Here is a 25,270-nt window from a genome sequence, read left to right as displayed (position 1 = left end):
AGCAGCAGGGTTTCAAACCATTGCCCACATGGGATGCTGGTGCTGCAGACGGCAGCTCTACCTGCTAGGCCACAGCGCTGGACCCCTGCTGACCTCTTAATCTTGGACTTCTAGCCCCTGTAACTGAAAAAAATAGATTCCTATTGTTGAAGCTACCCAGTCTGTGGTATTTTGTTAAGGGACCTCTAGCAAACAAACAGAGTTCTATCTCTAGTGAAAAGTTCAAACAGGCAAACTGTAGTGATATAATAGAGTTACATCCAGGACTGTGTTAGTGAAAAGAAGAAGTAAGAATTACCTAGCTTCAACAAATCAGGTTCCTTTATAGTAAGTTCTATATTCTACTTAGCAAATCAGTATTTTTGTGCAACAAATATCCATAGAAAAATAGGCTCCATGGAATGTAAATATATGCATATATATAGGCATTATTGATTAAAGAAGAATTAAGAGTGACATATATGAGTGTTTCCAAATTTGAGGAAGGCTTCTTAATATTGCTAATCTCAAGCGTGATCAGACTTGAAAGGGTATCACCTTGACTTTCTTCCTGCATGTGTCTTTGTGAGTATTTATGAATGTGTGTATGTGTAAGTTTTCTCAGTTATCTTTCTATTTGACTCTGCTTCTCTGGTTATGTGACTCTTTGCTTATTTCCATCCTTTCCCAAAAGTTGGTCACTATTAAACTGCTTTATACATCGGTATTCTCTAACTTATCCATTTTTATTTACAAGCACATGAGTTGTTTTTGTTTTTAAGATTTATTTTATTCATTTGAAAGGCACAGTTACATCATAAAGAGAGAGGGAGAGACAGAGAGAGAGAGAGAGAGAGAGAATCTTCCATCCACTGGTTCACTCCCCAATGGCTGCAACAGCTGGGGCTGGGCCAGGCAAAGCCAGGAGCCAGGAACTTCTTCCAGGTCTCCCACCATGGGTGGAGAGACCCTAGTTCTTGGGTCATCCTCTGCTGCTTTCCCAGGCAGGTTAGCAGAGAGCTGGACTCAAAGTGGGGCACGAGGGACTGGAATTGACACCCATATGGGATGCCAGTGCCACAGGTAGCAGCTTTAGCCACTACGCCACAATGCTGGTCCTCACGAGTTGTTTTATATGTGGTTTTTGCATACCTTCGTCTTTACCTTCTGTTGCTATAGTAACTTTGAATCGAATGAATTTCTGCTCTCTAGTGACTGGGCCTGAGTAGATTCTAGCTTCACAGTTCAGCTCTCATGTGATCGTAGGAAAAGTGCCGAGCTTCTCTGATGTTTTTTGTCATCTGTGTGGTAGTGAATTCCTATCACTGAAATTATTGCAAGAGCTAAATACCAAAGGGGAGCAAGAAGTAAGATTTGATTTTGAAGCTAAATCTCTATTAGTCTGTGCCTTTAGAATATACGATTCCTTTCATGTTTCTATTTGAGACTTTTCTTTTTGTCTGAAGTTTTCCTTGGCATTCTTCCCTACCTTCCCTTCCTTTCTGTTTTTTTCCTTTTTGGCATAAGTCTCACAGAAGATAAACAGGGTGAAAACTTACATGCCATAGTGCTTCTCTCAGCCAATCGCATGCTCTAACTTCTCCCCTCCTTTCATTTGTCAATCAGCATGTATTTAGCCCTCCTAGGGCGTGGAGGACTGTAGAGGTAGCTGATGCTTAGATGCTTAATTCCACCTCTCAGTTACCCAAGCCTGTCCTTCCAGTTTACAAATGGAAATCCAATCCCTGCTGGAACAAGAGCTTCTTCTGTGTTAATCCTGTGTTAATGAGTTTGTTAAATTGGTCTGTGCTGACACAGAGAAGAGAGTGCTGTGTTATATGTAAGAGACATCAGTGTGTAATCTCTGCATAACTCCAGGGGTACAGATGAGAAAGATGCTCTTCAGTGCAGTGAGGAGGATCAGGTTGGGCCAGTATTTGGCCTCAGCTGCTCATTTAAGGAAGGCGAGCAGGCAGGTGCAAGGGTCATTTTCAATTCATTTTTCAACAAAGAGAATTTCTTTACTGTCTAAAATTCATTTCACTGTTCACATTTGAAAGAAGTTAATCAAATAGTTTAGTCTTTTAATGGGCTATTCTTTTAATTTGTTTATTTTATTTATTTATTTATTTATTTGACAGGCAGAGTGGACAGTGAGAGAGAGAGACAGAGAGAAAGGTCTTCCTTTTGCCGTTGGTTCACCCTCCAATGGCCGCCGCGCTACGGCCGGCGCACCACGCCTATCTGAAGGCAGGAGCCAGGTGCTTCTCCTGGTCTCCCATGGGGTGCAGGGCCCAAGCACTTGGGCCATCCTTCACTGCCCTCCCGGGCCACAGCAGAGAGCTGGCCTGGAAGAGGGGCAACCAGGACAGAATCCGGCGCCCTGACCGGGACTAGAACCCAGTGTGCCGGTGCCACAAGGCGGAGGATTAGCCTACTGAGCCGCGGCGCCGGCCTTCATTTGTTTATTAATAGTGAACCTTATGCCAGAAAGTTTTTAAAAAATATTTTTAAGAATAAATGAATATAATCTAAACTGAAAAAGGTGTGTGTGGGAGAGATGGATGACAATCATGGCTGAGTCGGTTAGAAATGTCACTCGCGCTGAGACTGGGCAACACTGACCATAATGGCACACACACTAGCCAGTGGTTAGGCTTTCCACTTGTCTTTTAACTTTCTCATGGTGTACAAATAAAGCAAGTTTTGCAGCTTACTACACAATAAAACTGTTACTCAAGGGAAGCAAAAGTGTTCTTGTTACAATAATCTGATCAGAATTTTTCCAAGGAGTTCATGTGAGCTAACTCCTGTGGTCTAACAGCGTTGTGGGCAGCAACCTGTAGGGAGAACGAGGGAGCATTTCATGAGCTGTCCCTGTAACGGCTGTGGCGGGTGAGGAGGGGTCAGGCCCAAGTGTTCTGATTTTTAGAATTCAGTTCTCTGCCAGTCTGACTTGATCTCAACACATATTTTAGAAAATCTAACAAGAGGCTTGTGTGTTCCTTAGTCAGTTACCCTTAAAAGGCATTGTTCTTCCCGGATGAACTTTATTGTGAGTGCATATTAGCACTAACACTTTAACAGAATGAGGGGTTTGTGGTTGGATTGGCTTCTTTTGAATACTCAGGAGCCAAATAAGTTTATTGGCTTTGGGGGCCATTCAGCCTTAGGGATGAGCTGAAAAGGGCCTTAATAAAAACGTTACCTTTTTTGGTAGATTGCACTGAACCTGCTTTAAGGCCATATCAATTGCAGTATAAAACCCCATACCCATGCTATGGTCACAGTAAATGTAGCCTGGAAAATTCTTCATATATATGTATAACTAGATACCTACCTGAAGGAGAAGCTCAGGGCACTCAGAAAAGCGTGTCTGACCTTGAGTTGTGTGACTTCTTGGTTATCTTCAAAGATAATCTACTTGCCAGATACACACTGAGAAAATTAAGTGCATAAACTTGTTTAGCAGGATAGTTATTTATAACTCAGTTTAAAATGGAAGGCCAGGCTATCCAAAGTCTTGTATTTGATTTCAGAATACTGATCTGTCGCCCTTTCTTTTCTGGCAGGAATTAGTTAACAAATGCATTCCTTGTTAGTCATAACAAAGTGTAGTGCCCTAAAGTTTTAAAATAATAAACTACTTATCTCAAATTCAGGAGTGCTGCATGAGGCAGCATGGTTATTAATAAGAAACAAGTTAATCATGAGGCTAGAAAATATCTTCTTGTTCCCCAAAAGACAATTTTAGTCATTCAAGAGCTTTTCTTTTTCCTGAGTCTTGTAAAATTAGATGCTGATTCTGCAAAAAATATCAGTATCTTTGCAAAGATTTTACCAATAGGAGGTAGTTACCAAACATAGGTGATATTATTATCAGAGACTTACAAATTCTGTGACTTGTCCTGTTAATAATCTGCCTGGAACTCCAGTTTCTGATGCTTACTAGCAGTTTACCTTGTGGCACTCAGTGATGATAATTGATGGTACTGAGATCAAAGGTAGAACAAAGCTGACCAGAGCAGTACACTAGAAATCAGGACACATGCAGCTTCTGGCCTTGGCTCAAGCACTGATTTTCTATCTGTCATATCTTTTGAAATTCTGTATCTCAGCTCCTCCATCTGTTAAACCAAACTCTCATAATAACAGCCCTGGTCTATCTCACAGGAATGTTGCATGGACAAATTAGATAAGTGTAAAAGTGCCCTGGAGGTAAAGCCACTCTATGAATAAAAATTAGTGTGGGCTAGCTACTGAAAAGTGTATTGCAGAGGCTCGAATGGTTGTCTCTGTAGGCTCCATGACAAGATAAGCCTTCATAATGGATTCCTGTCAAGCAAACCCAGCCCATCTTATCAGTTCGTGACCGCATAGTATTTAATGAAAAAATATCTCTTTACAAACATTTGTTACCATGATACCCGTGTGCATTAAAAATCAGTCATGTTTAAGGGAAGGAGAAGGGGAAAGTTGCTAAACAATGGGTATTAAAATTTTTGATTATGTCAAGTGAATAAGTTTCAGAACTGTATGGTGCAACATTGTCCCTGTAGTGAACAGTACTGAATTGTGTACTTAAAAATCCAGTAAGAGAGTGGATCTTATGTTAAGTGTTCTTAGTACAATAGATACTTTTAGAAAATCAGTCATGTTTAAGTTAAATAAAACCTTTCCAGCTGGCTTCAAACCATCCATAATACTCAGTTTGGAGTCCATGTAGTCAGTTTGGAGAGTGAGAATTTGATGTGTCTTATAAAGCTGAGAAATAAGAATATGATATGAAAATGTAGAAGAGAAATTGACTATTTTCTCAGATAATAATTAACATTTTTAAGACTGACATTACCAAACAGATTTCTTTTTTTGCTTATTTTATAGAACATCAAACTGTCCACTCGGCTTAAACTGGATTTCTTTTTCTGGTTACTTTATTTTCTGTCACAGTTAACATCCCCATTTTCCTAATCATGACCTGGACAGATTGGCTCAGTGTAGCTCAGTAAAATGTACCACTGGAACACCCTTAAGCCAGGAAAAGAGTGTTGGGGGGAGGGGGATCCTTCATGAAGAAATCCCTTAAGTACTCGTACACTACTTTGTTTGAATCATTGTGTACATTTTTAAGATATATAGATTTACTTAGTTATTTATTATTTGGAAGGACAGTATTACAGACAGAGAGGGAGATCTCCATCCACTAGGTCACTCTGCCCAAATGGCCACAAAAGACATGGCTGAGCCAGGCCAAAGCTAGGAGCCAGGAACTCCATTCTGAGTCTCCCACATGGATGGTAGGGGTCAAGACACTTGGGCCATCATCCACTGGTTTCCCAGGCATATTAGCAGGGAGCTGGATTAGAAACAAAGCAACCAGGATCCTAACTGGTACTCAATATGCGATGTAAGCCCCACAAGTGGCGGCGTAACCCACCGTGTCAAAATGCTGGCCCCTTGCTGTATAAACTTACAGCATGCCTGTGTTCAGTTCTTCAGAAGAAAAATAAATAAATATTTCTTTCATTGGACATTGCATAAAAGAGGTCCTATCTAGGAAAACTTCAGAAACTTTCATTCTTGAGCTAAGTTGATCTCTTCTTTTCTGGCAGAGGCCCATTCCTGGTGGCACTGGGGAAATCTTGGCATCCAGAAGAATTTAACTGCGCTCACTGCAAAAATACAATGGCCTACATTGGATTTGTAGAAGAGAAGGGGGCCCTGTACTGTGAGCTGTGCTATGAGAAATTCTTTGCTCCTGAGTGCGTTCGATGCCAAAGGAAGATCCTTGGAGTAAGTATTGGAAGCACTTTTATCCTTAGTGAGTTTTAAAGCAAAGTAGTATTTTCATTCTTCCGTCATGTTTACTTTTTTATTTTCTTCTAGCTTTACCAGCGTCTCTGCTTTCATCACTATTTATTATTGTAAAGCAAAACTAAACAGACCTGTGTGGGAGGATATCAGACTCATGGGGTTAGGTTGTCTTTGGTTTTGTCTTACTGAATGTTGGCTTGTCTGGTGAAAAGTCTAGCCACTGTGGGGAAAAAATAATTTACTGTGGGTGTGCTACCCACCAGGACCCTGTTTGCTCAGGACTGAAGAGGTCGCCTAGGACCACACACATCAGACCTCTCAGAGCTGACACTTTCACTGTTTTAAATTAAATTCCATAGTTTTTATGAGAGTAGCATTTCCCCACGTGTCAGGGTTCAAGCACAGGACACTGATCTCATGAAATATATAAAATGTGACCCTTATAAATGACATATTTTTCTTGAATGCATATAATGTTTAAAAATATAACCACAGTTTTATGAGTACACATGTGATAGAAAAATAATTTCAAACCACACTTTTTTTTTGTTTTTGCAGAAAGGGAGTAATTTAGGACTCATTTACACAATAAATAATGATGAATAAATTACTTTCATGTTCTGGAATACCTAGTTTGCAATTATATAATGAGGGTTGGGCATCTCATATAGGTGACCAGGAGCTGTAATCTTGTTTTCTGTTTTTTTTTTTTTTTTTTCCTTCACAGGCAGAGTTAGACAGTGAGAGAGAAAGAGAGACAGAGAGAAAGGTCTTCCTTCCGTTGGTTCACCCCCCAAATGGCTGCTACGGCTGGCGCGCTGCGCCGATCCGAAGCCAGGAGCCAAGTGCTCCCTCCTGGTCCCCATGCAGGTGCAGGGCCCAAGCACTTAGCCCATCCTCCACTGCACTCCTGGGCCACAGCAGAGAGCTGGACTGGAAAAGGAGCAACCAGGACAGAATCCAGTGCCCCAACTGGGACTAGAACCCCGGGTGCCGGCGCCGCAAGTGGAAGATAGCCATGTGACCCGCAGCGCCGGCCTGTAATTTGTTTTTTTTTTTTTTTTTTTTTTTTTTGACAGGCAGAGTGGACAGAGAGAGACAGAGAGAAAGGTCTTCCTTTGCCGTTGGTTCACCCTCCAATGGCCGCCGCGGCCAGCGCGCTGCGGCCGGCGCACCGCGCTGATCCGATGGCAGGAGCCAGGAGCCAGGTGCTTTTCCTGGTCTCCCATGGGGTGCAGGGCCCAAGCACTTGGGCCATCCTCCACTGCACTCCCTGGCCACAGCAGAGGGCTGGCCTGGAAGGGGGGCAACCGGGACAGAATCCGGCGCCCCGACCGGGACTAGAACCCGGTGTGCCGGCGCCACTAGGCGGAGGATTAGCCTACTGAGCCGCGGCGCCGGCCTGTAATTTGGTTTTAAGAGCAGCCAAGATGTCTGGCCTCACACAAAAGTTGAAAAAAGCCTTGCTGAATGCTGATATTCTCAATATAAGAATATGGGTACAAATAATCCATCTAATTTGTATTAATTGTGAGGAGAGTTAGTATAAATTACTGAGTAGTCTTAATTCTAGGGTACATCTTTAAATGGGTCTAAAACTTTAAAGACACCTAAAATGTATCATCTGAAGTATTTCTCTTGTTAATTTGTATAGTATGTTTTGAAAAAAGGAGAAGAATAGTTCAGCCTGTACCCTCCCAAATGATGACAAATACTTTATTAGTAGGAAGTACATTAACACTGTTTTAGTGTATAACTGTGTTCCATGGATTCTAGAATAACTAATAAAACAAAGCCAAGTAGGAGTCTTTGTAAGTTTCTGGAAAATGGAAGTCATCCAGGTTCAGAGATGAGCCAGGACCCAGTAACAGGATGGAGCCTCTGGAGTATGTTTTCGTGTTTGATTACCTGTTAAAGAAGGAATAGTACCCTGTCACAAGGATAGAAAGGGAAGTTTGTGCCAGAGGCCTTGAGAAATAATTTGGTTCAGTGTATGTTTGTTATAAATGTTCTTGGTGATAATTTTGCATTGAAATATGTGCCATTTCCTCCTGTTGTTTTTCAACAGTGAACTGTTGCATTTGTATAAAGTATATAGAAATAATAATGGCTAACACTTCATTCTGTATCTTTTTCTCTTGATAAATTTTTATACAAGAAAATACTTCACTCAACCATATATTTACCAGTCAGAATTACTCTTAATCTTGTGATTTATTTTCTTTCAGTTTGCTCTTTATTTAAGTAATTCATTTACAAAATGGTAATTGTACTTTATGAATGGCATTCTCTTTTTTGACATAAATATTATGGAAAAAATAACTTTGCATGTTATGAGCTGTTCTTCAAAAGTGATTTTTAATGGCTTCATCTCTTTTTCTCAATTCAAAGAAATAGTCCTTTGCAAAAAAAATCCCACAAAACTTCTTTTGCTAATTAAAATATGGCTCAAGTATTTACTATTTTGTGTACTCAACTATAGGGCCTTGTTGACTAGAATCCACACTCTGTGCTTCAAGTTTTATACACTCATTTGAATCATGGCTGATTTATGCTGATTGCATTACTGCTCCTGTGATGCACCAAAATACAGATTTTTCTTTTTTAGTTTTTAAATATTTCTTCTCACTTCTGTGACAATGTCTAGATACTACTTTTGTGAATTAATATTTCCTGGCACCCTTTAAGAGAAAGTAACATGTATTGTAGCAAGCACTTAGGAATGTATTGTATTTATGTACTGTATGTTTAATATCTAAATAACATAGTAATCATCTTTTAAGTAGGTTTGTTGATTTGTTTCTGTGAAAAGCACAAATATTATAGTGCATTGATTTAGATGATTTCTCCTACTACTTAGATGAGAAGCCCAAGGCAAAGATGAAACATGGAACTAATGTTTCTTAAAATTTGCAAAGCCTAGAGAGAGAGAGAGAGAGAACCAGACGGCTGCTCCATCTACTGTTCACTCCACAAATGCCTGCAACAGCTGCGACTGGGCCGTGCCAACGCCAGGAGCCCAACACTCAATCTCAGGTGTCAGGGACCCAGCTACTTGAGCCATCACCTGCTGCCTCGTATTTTAGCAGGAAGCTAGAATCAGGAGCTGAGCCAACACGAGGACCCAAGCGCTCTGACCTGGGATGCAGGCATCCCAAGAGACGTCTTAACTGCTGTGCCAAACAGCCACCCCATGTGTGTCTACTTTGGGTTAACTTTATAGCATTGTACTGGTACAACTGTTAGAATAAGAATTTGTATATTTATTACCATCATCTTTACATCCAATTACCTTTTCCTAACAGGAAGTCATTAATGCTTTGAAACAAACTTGGCATGTTTCCTGTTTTGTATGTGTGGCCTGTGGAAAGCCCATTCGTAATAATGTTTTCCACTTGGAGGATGGTGAACCCTACTGTGAGACCGGTAAGATTATGAAACCGTTGGTTTCTTGAGTTTTAAATAAAGTTAAAACATTAGCCCTTATGTTGCTATAAAGTTGATGGAAAGTATTAGGCCAAATATTTTTTCTACTTGTTTTGGGGACATTTAACATCACTCTAAACATATAGCAGAAAAAGTATTTAAAGTTTTTATGTGACTGTCAAAGTAGATATTCCCTCCTTCATTATGAGAATTGATAATATAAGCATCACTTAGTAGGAAACATATTTTGCTTATATCTCCAATAATTTATGGATTTAAATTCTACCAAGTCATATAGCTTAAAACCAGTTCATATAGACCAGTGGTGAATTTTGAATGGTTATAAACATAGAAATAGGGCCGGCGCCGCAGCTCACTAGGCTAATCCTCCGCCTAGCGGCGCCGGCACACCGGGTTCTAGTCCCGGTCGGGGCGCCGGATTCTGTCCCGGTTGCCCCCCTTCCAGGCCAGCCCTCTGCTGTGGCCAGGGAGTGCAGTGGAGGATGGCCCAAGTGCTTGGGCCCTGCACCCCATGGGAGACCAGGAGAAGCACCTGGCTCCTGGCTCCTGCCATCGGATCAGCGCGGTGCGCCGGCCGCAGCGCGCTGGCCGCGGTGGCCATTGGAGGGTAACCAACGGCAAAGGAAGACCTTTGTCTCTGTCTCTGTCTCTCACTGTCCACTCTGCCTGTCAAAAAAAAAATAATAATAATAATAAATAAATAAACATAGAAATATTCAACTTTAAATTGTTGGTATCAGTTTGCTCTTTAAGGCAACTGCCTTGAAAATAAACTTGAAATCCTTTATTACTTTTAGTGAATAAGAGGGAAATCATGGCCTAGATTGTTCCCTTGGTAAAACTTTTTTAAACAAATTGGGCTCTACAAACCTTTCTGCTACTTTTTGTCTTAGTGAACTCTAAATGCTTGCTTTCCCTTCCCAAAGTCTGTAAGTGAACTTTCATCAACTTATACATGTTTCAAAATATAAAATAGTTTTCATCCCTCCACTGGCTACTACTACATTCCCATTATCAGGTTTTTGTTTTATTCTACCTTGAAATTCTAAAGTATGATTCTAGAAGTTAGGAAGACTTCAGAGTAGGCAAGTAAAAGGAACAGTCAACTTCTAATGTGGAGTAAGATCAGCATAACTCAGCCCTTCTTTGTCACTCAGTTTCTGACTTCTGTCTTCCTGTTGGCTCCTTAATGAAGACCAACCTGGATCTATTCCAGATTGTCCACCAAGGAGCCTTAGAAATTCCAGCAAAGTATCCCATGGGCCATTGTGAAACCATCTGGGCTACAAGCCACCTACACTGATTTAATAATATTTCACATTTTGTAATACCACTTACTTTTTCAGAAGAAAGAACTGGTTTTGTTGGTTGACTGGAATTGGGTTGCTTGTTTTGAAAGCTTTGAAAGATAGTTTGACCAAGTGGCAGATAGTCCCTTTCTGGCCAAACACATAAAAAACTATCCTTAATATCTAATGCATTCTAAGAAGTTATATTTCAAAAACCCAAAGAATTGCTTTTAGAAATGGAAATGTTATTAAATATTTATTTAAATGTTGCTTCTAATTAACTTAGTCTATTTTTGTTCTTCTTTAACTATGCCAACCAGTTCTTAACACAGCCTTCCCCCATCTCAATCAGTGGTCTACTTCGCACTGTCCCTGAACCCATGCCCATTTTGGACTCTGTTCTTACTCCTGTTCTTCCCATATCCAATCTAATTTGTAAATCCTGGCAGTTCTACCCCCAGTGCATATTACAGTCATTCATTTCTCTCTATCTCTACTTGCTTTCACGTGGATATTGTAATTGCTACCTAAATGGTTTATAGTCTTTCTCCCTACCCTGAAATGGCTGTTACAGAACAACTACAGTAATGTATTTTTTAATATGAATCATATTGTACTTACTATATAAAGTAGCACAAAAATTATTCTGTATCATGACATCTTTTTGCTTCATAGCACTTACTACCACCTGAAATTATTTATCATCATTTATTTACAAATTCAGTAAACAATGACACCTTGTTCCCAGTGAGAATGTCCAGAGAGAATGCTCTTTCTGAGGGTTTGAGCACTGTACCCCAACAGTGCCTAGAGTGGAGCCTGGCACACAGTGGGACTCCATGTGTATGTGTTGAACAGATGTCACTAAGAAATATTGAAGATGGAAGCTTGCTAAGAAAGGTTGTGATCAAATTGCATATTATAGCCTGCTTAGCACTTCAGTCTAGGTTGGCTAAACAGTGCCTACGGCCAAAAGGGGAACCAGGAGTCCACACAGTAGTGAGGGTAGCTTCATAATAGAAAAGTGAAAATGCTAGTAAATTCTAATTTATTGTAGAGAAATATCTTGTCAGAACTTTTTTTTTTTCAGAAGGAAATCCTGTTTAATATTTTATTACAGTAATCTGTATCAAATAAATGGTGTTCTCTGGCTAAGAATGTTCAACATGAAGTTGTAAAATTGAAATGAAATTGTAGCAAAAGAAATTGTGGCTGATACTGCTGTGGTACAATCCAGCTAGACAAAGTCATGGCACTTATTTGTAGGCATTTCCCGTAACTTAAAACATTTATTTGAAAGGCAGAGAGACAGAGATCTCTCATCTACTGTTTCACTCTCTAAATGCCCACAATAGGTGGGGCTGGGCCAGGCCAAAGCTATGAGCTCAGAATGCAAATCTGTGTTTGCCATCTGGGCGGCAAGTACTTGAGCCATCACCTCTTCCTTCCAGGGTGCGCATTAGCTGGACGCTGGAATTGGGAACAGAGCCAGGACTCAAACCCAGCCATTCAAGTATGGGATACAGAAAGTGGCATCTTAACCACTGTGCCAAATGCCCACCTGACCATAGCTTTTAGTTTGACCAAGTCAGATACACTATGAAATTTGCCAATATGATATTTGTTCTTGATTGATATTCATTAGTCTTATTTTACTAGTCATTGGAACTCCCCTTAAATTTCTCTGAAACAGTATCATGTCTGTTGATAACTACTCAGAAAACAATGTTCTTTTTACATAATTGGGCATTCACGTAGCTGGAGAGAAGTAAGAGGTATAACATAGAAAAAATGTAATGAAGAACATTAACTTGTATAAATCATGCTTACCAAAGGAAACCTAAAACATGGTAAACTTGTATCTCAAACCAAATATGCCGTCTCCTGAGAATTTTCTGATTATCCGTATCTTCAGCATCTCCTTTAATCTAGTTTTGTTGCTGTTCTCAAGGCACTGTCATTCTAGAGCTCCACTGTATTTAAATGATGTCTCTCCCTCCTACCCTACACAGATTATTATGCCCTCTTTGGTACCATCTGCCATGGATGCGAGTTTCCCATAGAGGCTGGCGACATGTTCCTGGAAGCTCTGGGCTATACCTGGCACGACACTTGCTTTGTATGCTCAGTAAGTAAACTCTTACTTCCCAAGTAGTACAACCAGTTCTAGCCTGTACAGAATGGAAATAGCAGCTCCTGGATCTTTCAGTCCTTCAGACCTAAAGGGAAAACAGTTTTGCAGTGATTTTTTAAAAGTTGTTTATTAAAAATTATGGTGCTTTTTGAAGTTATTTGGCTGGAAGTAAAATCTTCACTCCTCAGAGAAAATACCAGCCATACATTTTGCTTATAGAGAAAAGTTTTCTATTTCTTAAGACAGTAAGAGTCTTTTACCTTTTTTTTTTTTTAAACACTCTCTTGTATTAGAGCTTTTTGGTAGTTTTTTGGAAATGTTAGATGTGTCTTTAAATAGAAATAAATAATTATAAAATTCTATTATTATATTAACACTTGGAGTAAACTATATATTGATTTATTTACTTCCTAGCCAAAAGCCCATGAATATTCTTTTGTTTTTGAGACTAATTGAGTAATAAAATATTTACCTATTTCATTTGCTATTGTAATATGTTTGGCTTTATGTTGAATGGTTAGGCTTCACAGATTAAACATTAACTTAAGATATAATTTTTGAATTTAGAAAGCAAATATCCAGCATGCTTAATTCCTTTTGTTAGAGTTAATATATCTAACAGTTTCCAGTACGCATTGTGTGGAGGGGGAAAGGAGTGTTAATTGAAGCCGAGTGATTGGCCCAGACATTACCAGTGATCCCCTTTCTTCTTCACCTCACTTGTCTCTCAGACTTCATAGCTTCATATTTTATTAAAAAAAAAAAAAAAAACAACTTGTAGCAGACTGGCCTTTTTCTGTTCTGAGTGGAGCTGCTCTTGAGGGCAATTTACAAGGTCAGTGGCAAAGACAAGAAGGCATAAACATGGGTAGTTATCTGCCCTGTATGGTGCCGCAGCCAGGTGGAGACCTGCAGTTTTCAATATAAGGAATAAGAAAACACAAACACGTGACGTCTCTGGTATTCTAGGCCTGTGTGTTTGGGTGCAGCCTAAAGTTGCGCATGGGAGGGTTTGGCAAGGCAATTGAGTCATGTTTTCTTTTGAGTGCTTTGGTTCTCTACAACAGGAGGCGGATGTAAAGCACTGATTTGAAATTCAGGAGAGAAAATATAATGTGACCTCTTTATGTGTTAATCTTTTCATTGGGACGGTTTTCCTCCCAATAAAGGAAAGTAGTGATTCAGTGATTTAAATAAATTCAAATATATCCCAGGGAAAAGTCATTCATTGGTTTTCAAAGACTATATGAAATGTCACAGTATTGGTAAAATCTCTAACAAAACCAGCTACATGATTTTGTCTTCTCACTCACTGGGGGGGGGGGGGTCATATTCTCCTCCGGCACATTTGGTAAAACGCTGTTATTCACTTTAATCTTTATTTTTCAGGTGTGTTGTGAAAGTTTGGAAGGTCAGACATTTTTCTCCAAGAAGGACAAGCCACTTTGCAAGAAACATGCTCATTCCGTGAATTTTTAAGTCTACAGTTCAGAGGAAGAAATTTGAAGAGAAAGAGGAGAACTAAAGTTACCAATTACTTTTAAATTTAATATTTATATGGAGTTTTGAAAAAATAATAGTGGCCCTGAAGGGATAAATTCCAGCTCTAAAAACTAAGTCTGAGGAAATATTTGGCTTCATAAAGAAAAGAGACAGTTTGGCATTTAATACTACTTTTTCCTGTATTTTCTGCCCATAAAATAACCTTTATAAAAATCAATTTCCTGGTTGACTATTAAATTCATCTTAGAATAAATTAGTAAAGAATTAAACTTTAGAGTAAAAGCTCCAACCTCTTGACTGAAATAATTATACTTTCTTTCCTTGTTGGATAGTTATGAATAAATCTGCAAAAGGCAATAAAAATGCCTTAAGCTTTATTAATAAGAGAATGATTGGGTTTTTTTAAACTAGTGTTTACCTTTCAAACAGTAAATAGGAGTTTAAACAGACTTTTATCAGTAGTAGGTATCAGTTATTTTTAAAACCATGTGCACATTGTTTTTTCTTAGAGTTGATCATTTCTGATAGGAAAAGGCCAATGAGGTTTTGGATCAAAATGTGATGCCAATAAGAGAGATTACATGCTTCTCTCATTTCCTGTCCCCATAAAAGCTACCATATAGCTTCTGCATTAGTAAATAAGAGATTGGTTTGGGGATGTGATAAAATCTAGACTTTTTTTCTTTTAGTTTTCTCTTACTAATATTTGAAACATTTCCAAATGTGATTACAAACTTTGAAAAGCTTTGATTCATGAGGCTTTGGTAATTTAGGAAGGGAATATGAATAATTATTCCAATTGGCCCATTGTGTGTTTTCTTCATTTGGGCCAATAGTTATGTATATGGATACCACACAGAGACAGAGGAGCGATTGTGGTAAACCATGGATCCTGTTGGTATTTTCCAAGTGAGAAAACAGATTTTGCCATCTGGTAGTTTTTCTTTTTGTTTCCTTTTTGTTTCTAGAATGGATGAAAACCCATGCTCCCACTGAATTATAATTTGAAGGTGTTGAGAAAGGCACTTTTTAAAGTTGAGACAGAGTCCCGAGTCCTTTCTGCCCCATCACTCACGAAAGACTCCCCTGCATTGTGTGCATGTTTGTTATAGAGGAGGTGTTAGGCTACAATATTTGTTTAACCTCCCTAAGAACTTTCAAGGTGTCTGCCCTGAAAGCTGTTAATTTATGGTCTAGCAGACTTATATTATAGAGATAATAATTAACTGAGGATAAAAGAATGGGAAGGGGTGACACAAAGTGGCAAACTGAATGCTTCTCCACTAGCAACCTCATAGTACCTCCTCACTGCATCGGGGAGGGAGGCGGGAAGTGGCTTTTGAAATAAAGTGCTGGAATTAAATTGTGCATTGTATCTCATCGCTGCTGAAACCACCTGTAGAAGACTTGCTGGCTAATGTGCATTGCCACAAATCTTTTGCTTTCTACAATACAAAATAAGTTGGTAGTTCTGTTTTGATGTAATCAGGTATTTTTGTTGTTGTTTGGTCGTGCCTTTTTCTATTATGTTCCAAGATAGTATTTGATAAGTCAGAGACATTTGGGTGTTTTCTTCCAAGAATTTGATTTGACCTGAATTTTATATAAAGTTATATTAAAGGTATCATTTTTATTAGACCTTTTTTTCCTATATATTATTCATGGAGCATCAAGTTGCATTTCTCCAAATTTTATACCTGAAAGAGTAATATTGCTTCCTAATTTATCATTTTGTCTTTGTGCTTTGTCCATCTCTTCTGCGGCAGATTTGTATATCTGTTCCTAAGGCAGTCAATCCTGTGAAATGCATATTGAATTGACCGTGACCCAGAAGAGTCTGTAGTTTCCAGTGAGGAATGCCATATTTAATTCACCAGCATTAATCTTTTAATAACTGGCAGAGCACTTTATTCTTCTGGTGAGCTCCCTGAATATTTATTTTTCTGATTATAAATATTCCATGTCAGTAGCATTTTTTTATTAATTCACTGTAGAGCATTTACTTTTAGTCTCTCTAGATGTATATTTCAGAATGCTATACTTGTTATAAGACAAACTAAATCTTAGTACATGACTCAGAAAATTTAGATTTTCCATTTTCAGGATTTTAGTGATAGGTTCAGATGTGTCATTTTATCTTGACTTACATGAACTGAGTCTTTCCTGGTGAGGTAGCAGCCTAAAAATTATCCCCTGTGCTTAACACTTATCATAGCATACATATTTCCTATCAATTAAAGTTACATTTAGAGTCTAAAACTAAAACCTAATCACTTGGGCAGATTATTAAATAGAAATAATAGTTTAAATCTTCAGAATATTAATGCAGCTTTTTGTTTAAAATTATCTGCAACAAAGAAGTACCCTTTTCAAGGGATACTGTGAGTAGGAGCACTTTTGTAGAATGTGAATCTGGTGTTACATGAAACAGTTTGTGGCATTTGGCGTTTGGTCACTCCTATGGAAGAGAGCACCCTGTCACACACCCGGGAGGGAAGCAAACTGTGTCATTCTACACAAACCCAGGCTGGCTACAGTTTGTCTCCTCGTCCTCAGTTGTTTAAAGGTATTAGATTTGGATTCTTTATGTATAATTTGCCTTATTTCTTCACCTCTGTCTTCTGTTTCTTTACATTTTCAAGTATGTATATATCTGCTATTCTGCTTCTGGATACATTTTCCTAATTAAAAATCACGAGAAATATAATCAATATAGTAATACCTTAATGTGCACATACTCAATAAATAAATGACTGCAGTGATGACAACAAGCTTTCTGGACTTTCTTTTTGGGTGGTGAGTGCTTCCCATTAAGTTATCATGGCCCCAAACCATGTTCCAGTAGTCACAGGATAGCACAGAGCATGTAATTCTGAGAAGAATGCCGTTTTTATGATATTTGCTTGTCAAAATATTTTAGAAGCAAAACATTTGAAAATATCTTATTTCTATTGTATTTGAGAGAGAGATGCCATCTGCTGACTCACCCCCCACTTGCCCACAGTGGCTACCCGGGAACTCAGTCCAGGTCTCCTATGTGGGCGTCAGGAGCCCAGTGACTTGAGCCCTCACTGCTGCCTCCCGGGGTCTGCATTAGCTGGAAGCTGCAGTCAGGCGCCAGAGGCAGGCATCGAACTCCAGTGTCGGACTCAGGATCTTAACTGCTAGGTCAGGCGTCCCTAACATACTTGCATCCATATTTTATTGTATACATGTACAGTGTGTGCTGTGTGTTTGAATCAATAGGTAAGTAAGCCCCATCTTTGATAAAGTATTTGTTACTTAAATTATTTATTGAAATAACTTGTCATATCAAGCATCATATTATATCATAGATCATAATTGAACTCCATAAATCAGCATCTACATTTTCACATTTGGCATTAGTCAGGGTATGTTACTTCATACGTGACTCATCCCAATCGCATTAACTAACTATTCCCTCGATAGGGAGGCTCACCTCTTCCTCGTTTATTTATTGGTTTGAGTAAGATTTTTTTTCTAGGGTATAAAGAGGAATGTTTCTGTTGCAGGCTGCATATTGGGAATAAAGGAGAAATTCTAGTCTATTTGCTCACAGCATATTAAACTCCAGAAGCCAAACTTTTAAGGGCATCAAGTCTGCATCTGACATTTTAATAGCTGCTGTTTGGTTTCTATCAATCACGTCATTGCACATTAAAATGCACCGACAAAATAAGAGATCTGTCATTCCTTCGTTAAGAAACAGTAATCCAGTACAAGATTTATAGGCTTAAGTCTCAACTGTGTGTTCACAATAAATCCCCATTCACTGCTCAAACCAGAGCAGGTCTCCCTGTCGCTCAGTGTTTTTTAGTAAAAATATCCCCAATATAAGATTATCAAAGGTTTTCTTACAGAACTACGTATAAAATCCTTTTGCCAAGCAAAAGCTTAATTTAAGTTAGCGGTTTCCCTTTCTGAGTACTCTCAGACAAGATCTTGATTATATCAGAAACACATAGGTACTGATGTATTATTAGCAGGCCTGGTGTTAATTAGGGAGAATTACCAGAAATAGTTTGCTTCGTGGAAATTTATTACAGGATCACACTTGACTGATGGCAGAATAGGAGTTGCTGAGAGAGAGCAGCTCCCAGTCATAACCACTAACTAATAGGGTGCCAAAATTCCGCAGAGAAAGTTTCATCCCAAGTGTGGGCGGCTCCAAGGGAAAATGGTTCCTTTGCAGGATTTAAAATTTAACAGAGGAAAGGGGCTGGGCCCCGCTACCTAACAGAAATCCCAGGCTGATCAGGTTTTAGGTTCCATGTATGAATGAGAGGATTTAACTCCCTCAACACCAAGGCCAGCAGAGGCTTGTACATTTATCACAGTAAGGAGACTAACTCCACGAATGTGGCAAGTTTCTGATTCCGCAGACTGCTGTATGAAGAGAATTTAGAGTAACCTATTTGTCCATGGTATTAGATCACTAACCCTTAACTCCTGATGCTGCGATCCAGAAGCTGAACAGGGGGCCGGCCACAGGGCTGCATCAGTGATGAGTGGCAGAGGTGAGGCATCAGCATGGGCAGCGTGTCCCAGTGGTTAAGACACCACTGGGGACTTCCACATCCTGTATCATGCCCGGTGTGGGTCCTGGCTCCTCCACTTCTGATCCAGCCTCCGGCTAATGTGCACCCTTGGAGCTACAGTCGATGGCTCAAGTGCTTGGGTGTCTGTCACCCACGCGGAAGATCCAAATGGAGTTCCCAGTTCCAGGCTTCAGCTTGGCCCACCCTCAATTGTTGTGGGTGTTTAGGGGGTGAACCAGCAGATAGAAGATCTCTGTCTCTGCCTTTCAAGTGGATTTAAATAATTGAGGCTGGCCCTGTAGCATAGTAAGCTAAGCCTTCTGCAGCATTAGAATCCTATGCAGGCGCCAGTCCGTGTTCTGGCTGCTGCTCTTCTGAACCAGCTCCCTAATAACGTGCCTGAGAAAGCAGTGGAAGATGGCCCAAGTGCTTGAGCCCCTGCACCCGCTTGGGCAACCCAGAAGAAACTCCTAGCTCCTGGCTTCGGATCAGCCCGGCTCTAGTTGGCTGCGGCCATCTGGGGGAGAGAGGCAATGGATGGAAGACTTTTCTCATGGTCTCTTCCTGTCTCAGTCTATAGCTCTCCATCAAATAAATAAATAAAATCTTAAAAAGATAACTTAATAAAAAACATAAAGATGTGGCCTTTACACATTGAGCATGGTGTTAGAGGAAAGGGGTGCCTCTAGTGGTTCGCAGTGATGGCAGAGCACTGAGAGCAATCCTGCAAAAGCGAAGTTTGCAAGAAGACTTTTTTTCCCCATACCTTTTTTTTTTTTTTTTTTTTTTGACAGGCAGAGTGGACAGTGAGAGAGAGACAGAGAGAAAGGTCTTCCTTTGCCGTTGGTTCACCCTCCAATGGCCGCCGTGGCCAGCGCGCTGCGGCCAGCGCACCGCGCTGATCCGATGGCAGGAGCCAGGAGCCAGGTGCTTTTCCTGGTCTCCCATGGGGTGCAGGGCCCAAGCACCTGGGCCATCCTCCACTGCACTCCCGGGCCACAGCAGAGGGCTGGCCTGGAAGAGGGGCAACCGGGACAGAATCCGGCGCCCCGACCGGGACTAGAACCCGGTGTGCCGGCGCCGCTAGGCGGAGGATTAGCCTAGTGAGCCGCGGCGCCGGCCTCCCCATACCTTTAATTGTATGTAATCACACAGTAAAGCCTGGAGCTGTTGTTTAGTGTAGATGAATGGAAGATTTCCATATCACAAAACCACTGATCACTGTATCTCAAATATGGAAATATCATTCCCAGGGAAAATGATTTCTGTACCAGGCCCACAACTTGATTGAAATGATCTCTTATGCATCCATGTTTAGGTTCACCATTTCTGTGTTTGTCTAGTTTCCTAATTGGACTGCACATTAGTTTTTTAAGATTATTTTATTTATTTATTTTTATTTGAAAGGCAGAGTTACAGAGAGGCAGAGGCTGAGAGAGAGAAAGAGGTCATCCATCCACTGGTTCACTCCCCAAATGGCCACAACAGCAAAAGTTGTGCAGATCCGAGGCCAGGAGCCGGGAGTTTCTTCCAGGTCTCCCATGCAGGCTCAAGGACTTGGGCCATCCTCCATTGCTTTCCTAGTCCATAGCAGAGAGCTGGATCAGAAGTAGAGCAGCTGGGACTCTAACCAGCGCCCATATGGGATGCTGGCACTGCAGGTGATGGCTTTACCTGCTACGCCACAGCGCCGATCCCTCCACATTAGTTCTTTGTCTTTGCATGCTAAACTGTCACGTTTGTGCTCTACTTCAAATATAACAAGGTTTCAGTTTTCTTGTGTTATTCCTCCCCATTTTGTTTGGCTTGTGATGCACACACAGCTGGCGCTATTCTAAATTAAAAATAATTGTTTCTTTGTTTAAAGTATTTTAACAGGGTATAAATATTTTCAGGTGTGTCTTTTGATTTTTCTGCCCTAGTATAACTCATGTGTCCCATGGTTTCCTTGATAAATAGGAAAGTAAATGTGGCTCCCGTGGTATCATGACAATATTAGTTTTTGCATAGATAAAAGTCTGCTTAGGTGACCTTGTATTGATGTCATCTGACCCCCGGAAGCTTTTCTAGCCCTGTTTGCTTAACAATCACAAAACTGTTTGAGCCTCCCTTGATTGAAATGGAGAACAGAAGATTCCACAGAGCTTCTCGGTGAACTTTGAAAAAATACAGGTTAAAATAATTCTGCCTTTAAACAACTGAAACTTGCCATTCATCCTGCTCTACTATGTCATTATGCTACTGCTTAATCATTTTTCTGGTAGCAGTTTACATGGTTTGAATAAAAGTGAACTTAACAATCGAGGTGTACTGAGCTAAAGCCAGTACTTCTGCCCTGAGAGAAGAGAGAATTGCTATGAAACTATTATAGTTTGCTTTTGCCTATATCTAGAAAGTTCTTCATGATCTTTAGCAATACAAACATGGATTATAACAGAGTATACATCAGGGACTGGGGGGGGAGTGTTTGGTTACTCGTGGTAGGTTGGTCTGAGTCTAAAATCACACCATAACTCAGGAGACGTTTAGTATACAGAAGTATTAGCTATGATAGGAGAGTGTGAAAATCCAGGGAGCTCCAAAGGGTCCCTGGGAGCCGAGAGAAAGGACCCAAAGAAGATGACCTTAGAAAGAGCTCTCCTCTCTGGCTGGGGTCAGACATCATCAGGGAAGGTGGTTTCAGCCCGAACAAAGAGTGATCTGGGTTGCTGAGGCTGGGGCTAACAGAGCACAGGAAGCAACCACATGGGATGTGGGCAAACCAGTGCTCATGGCTGAGCACAGAGGGAGCTGGGTACTGCTGAGGGGAGGACCTGGAACACACAGAAGGGGCCACAGCAAGACGGGCCAGGGCCAGGCCAGAGAAAGCCGGTTCACTGAGGGCCAGTGCTGTCTGGGTGCACAAGTCGGGCACAGCGCCCAGACGCCTGCACACCCAGTCAGCGTGATGCACCGCATAAAGTGACCGCTGGGATGAGAAGCCCCTGGCAACTCGAGTATTGCTTCAGCTCTCTCAGCTGATAAAGCAAAGCACCGGGACCTCTGCAAAGGACAGCTGCTTACACAGTCCAGCCCTTTATCACAGAGCAGATTCTGAGGGCTGGCTGGAAGTCCGTTGTTCATCGGGGCACTTGAATACCAAAGGAAAACTTCAGATTCCCAACTAAATTGCAGTCTCTGTGCACAACATCCCTGCGTATTCTTGATGAATTAGAAACTCAGACTCTTTGACTTGTATTCTTTATGATCAAAATTATAGTGTACTTTCAATATGCAAAGTAAACATAATATTGCATTGATTGTGATTCTCAAGGTCTGCTCTTTAAACATCCAATACAGCTGAGTAATTCTGAAAATATAAAAGATTTAGTTGGTTGCATACTGAAAAAAAAAACCCTTGGGTGGTTTTTAAAATGAGTTCATTTTCTTCTACTATAATGCTTTTCCTGGAGTTAAAATGAGTAAAACATTCTTCACTGAAGGTTTATGTTAGTTAATTAGGATTTCAATTTATAGTTTTTCTATATAACCCTCAATTCCTGTCATGTAGAGAAATGAATCATTCTCATATTCAATAACAGAAAGCAAGGAGATGAACAATTTTCCTTCACAATAAAGTAAGCCAGGAAGGCTCATGCCCAGTGGGCCCATAATAATAACTCATATTTGCGGGATGGTCTTTGTGATCTGGGTGATTCACTATCAATTCCGCTAGGGTACCCTAAAATACTGAAAACACTGCAGCGAAGTTCCAAACACTGGACAAACTCTGAAAGTCAAAGATTTTTCATCTGTGTTTTAAAGATGAGAAAATGAAAACTCAAGAAAAATGATTCTTAAAAAAAAAAAAAAAAAAAAAAAAAAAAAAAAAACACTGGAAAATGTGAGACTTGGACTTTCTGTTAGACCAGGGAGAAAATGTATTACTTTATCCCCATTCCCTTAAAGTGCCTCTTGTTAGTAAGGGCCACTCCCCCTATATTCAGTTAGTAGAGCAAGGCTTGGTGTGAGGAATCGTTTAGCTCCTGATGGGCTTTGGAGACCTGGAAGGCCGCAGCTGGCTAGGGCAGTCGCCTGCCACCCAGATGTGCACACTTGGGAGGCTGGCAACTGGGCCACCTGTTCCTCCCGGGGGTGTGTGAAGTGATGGTCCTGTCTGGGAGGCACCATTTGCTGTTCCTTGTGTTCTCACCACATTTCACAGTCCATACGCTGTGGATTTAAAAGCCAAAAAAAACACAGGAATGAGAGAGCCGTTGGTTTGAAGTGTAGATAGCACCAAATGCGATCTCCAACAACTGGGAAGACTTCAGGAAATGCACTTAACACTACTTTGCACACACAGAGGTCAATCATTCCTCTTTACAAGATGTTGCAATACAGGTCAGAAGGGTTGACACCCAAGGAATCATTCCCTTGCCAGTGTGATGCATTCTGTTCTAGGTGGTGAGTCAGAGGACTGAGTGAGATGAGACCCCCGTGACAGTGAAGAGAAATTGCATAGATGTCCAATTATACCGGCAGGGTTGCATAAGATTCTTGGTTTTATTCAATTGAAATAAAATCCCCCTGCTATTTGGTAATGGCAGGCACCACTGCTAAGTCCAGTGAAGCATAGCTGGAAAATCCAGCTGCCCTCACATCTGTTTTGCATGACCTTTCAATCATCAGCAAATACTTCTGCCACTAGGAATGGAAGTCTGGGTAGGATATGGCTCTGTGACTTTCTAAGCTATCGCTATGGAAAACATATTGAAACAAAATTCACGCATGCCACGGAGTGTGCCCAGAAATTACAGACTAGTCTGGGTGGTGTTAAGGATTTGACCTACCCAGAGTGCTCACACCTGCTTCTTGCATTCAAGTTGTTAATCCTTTGTTCAGAAAATGAGACATATTATGAAATATGTGAATGGACTGCTATGACTTAAATCTTAAGTGTTTAGGCTCTTAAACTGGTTCAAACTAAAATAACACTGAGGAAATAGAGTGTGTTGTAGGTTTCTGTTGTATGTATTACACTTAACAGATCTGTATGAGTCAACTTGACGCTCATTTGTGATCTGTGACTTGGTTCGAGTACTTGCTTGAGTTCCAAGTTGAAATGAAGTGTTCTGAAGATATTTGGCCACCCAGAAGTTTTGAAAGGAAAACAAACATTTTGAAAGGAAAACAAACATTGAAGAACCTCTTCACAGTATTGAGATAAACGTCACTCTCATACTAATCAGTTTCATTCTTGTATGAATATGACAGGGAGCCAGTGAAACATGGTTAACACTCACAGTTGATCTCTAGACCAAGTTAAACTGTTGATAGAGTGGAAGAAGCACTAACCAGTAATAATTGAATATTGTCATTATATGCACATATGCAAATCAAGTGCTTCCAGGGACCAGACCTCCTTTAGGAAGATTACAGGCAATAGCCTTGGAGAGACTCGCCTGAGCATGAACCTGCATTACATCCAGTTGAACACAGCGGTGCTGCCAGCTGCCTAATAATTAGAATCACTTCCAAATCAACAGTTTCACTTTTAAAAATTATTATTATTATTAAGCATTTATCTAGAGGGAAGTCTGAGCACTTCGGAAGGAAGAAGTGGTGGGGGAAAACTGGAGACACAGTTCAGTGTCTTAAAAATGCTCTGGTCCATGGGGTGCTGTGGTGTGGTGGGTAAAGCCACTGCCTGCAGTGCTGGCATCTCATATGGGTGCTGGTTCAAGTCCTGGCTGCTCCACTTCTGATCCAGCTCTCTGCTATGGCCTGGGAAAGCAGTGGAAGATGGCCTGAGTCCTTGGGCCCCTGTGCCCACGTGGGAGACCAGGAAGAAGCTCCTGGCTTCAGATTGGCATAGCTCCAGTCTAGGGACTGAACCAGCGAATGGAAGACCTCTCTTTTTCTCTCTCAGCCTCTGCTTCTCTGTAACTCTGCCTTTCAAATAAATAAATCTTTTTTTAAAGAATGCTCTGCTCCAGTTCGCTCTGCCCCAGACAGGTCTCCCCAGCCTCACTCAGGAGCGCAGTCCTCAGGCAGGAGTTACCTGGTGTTGCTGTGGAATCTCTTAGCCGCTTATCAAAGTCTCACACCCAGCTTCGTGGAGTTCCCACCCCAGGACCCACCCTAGTCAATCACAACTCTCCATCTCCTAGCATTTCCAGTGATGCCTGCCCACTTCCATCAGTGTGGGAATTGCCCGGGAGGTCAACATCTCCAATCAGCCTTCCCTGGCTTACCACACTTCTGACCTTGGCGAAGATACAGGACCTGGTGGAGCCTGCTCCATCCCCACCGCACCCCACCCCGCCATCTTGGAGTATAGTTCTCCAGTGTCTTGCAGCACTATTGCCACACAAAAATGAACTAGTGTGAGCCTACCAGACTGCCCCACAACCTAGCCAGCCCTTTTTCCTACTTGGCGATGAAAAGGTATTACTCAAAAACAAACTCAAATTGTGAATCCTTTGTTCAGGATATGAGTCAAGTGAGAAACATATGGATGGACCAGGATGGCTTCAATCTTAAGTGATTCCCCCCAAAATTTG

At 40.8% G+C, this 25,270-nt stretch overlaps 1 protein-coding gene across 11 annotated transcripts in view; it reads left to right on the top strand.

The window, feature by feature from the left end:
* Window positions 1-16,934, top strand: part of PDLIM5 (PDZ and LIM domain 5) — a 222,817-nt gene extending 205,883 nt beyond the window's left edge. For all 11 annotated transcript variants that reach the window (XM_089302614.1, XM_008267586.5, XM_008267585.5 and 8 more), the window contains 4 exons: window positions 5,592-5,772; window positions 9,099-9,219; window positions 12,542-12,657; window positions 14,053-16,934. In XM_089302614.1, the coding sequence (XP_089158740.1) occupies window positions 5,592-5,772; window positions 9,099-9,219; window positions 12,542-12,657; window positions 14,053-14,142 (508 nt within the window). In that variant the 3' untranslated portion in view covers window positions 14,143-16,934. The remainder of the gene's footprint in view (window positions 1-5,591; window positions 5,773-9,098; window positions 9,220-12,541; window positions 12,658-14,052) is intronic.
* The last annotated feature ends 8,336 nt before the right edge of the window (window positions 16,935-25,270 follow it).

The sequence above is a fragment of the Oryctolagus cuniculus genome, chromosome 8, assembly GCF_051225735.1.
Source record: "Oryctolagus cuniculus isolate XC-2025 breed Fujian yellow rabbit chromosome 8, ASM5122573v1, whole genome shotgun sequence".
Classification (NCBI taxonomy): domain Eukaryota; kingdom Metazoa; phylum Chordata; class Mammalia; order Lagomorpha; family Leporidae; genus Oryctolagus; species Oryctolagus cuniculus.
Note: the sequence above shows the minus strand (reverse complement) of the source record. Positions and strands in the feature narration are given on the sequence as shown.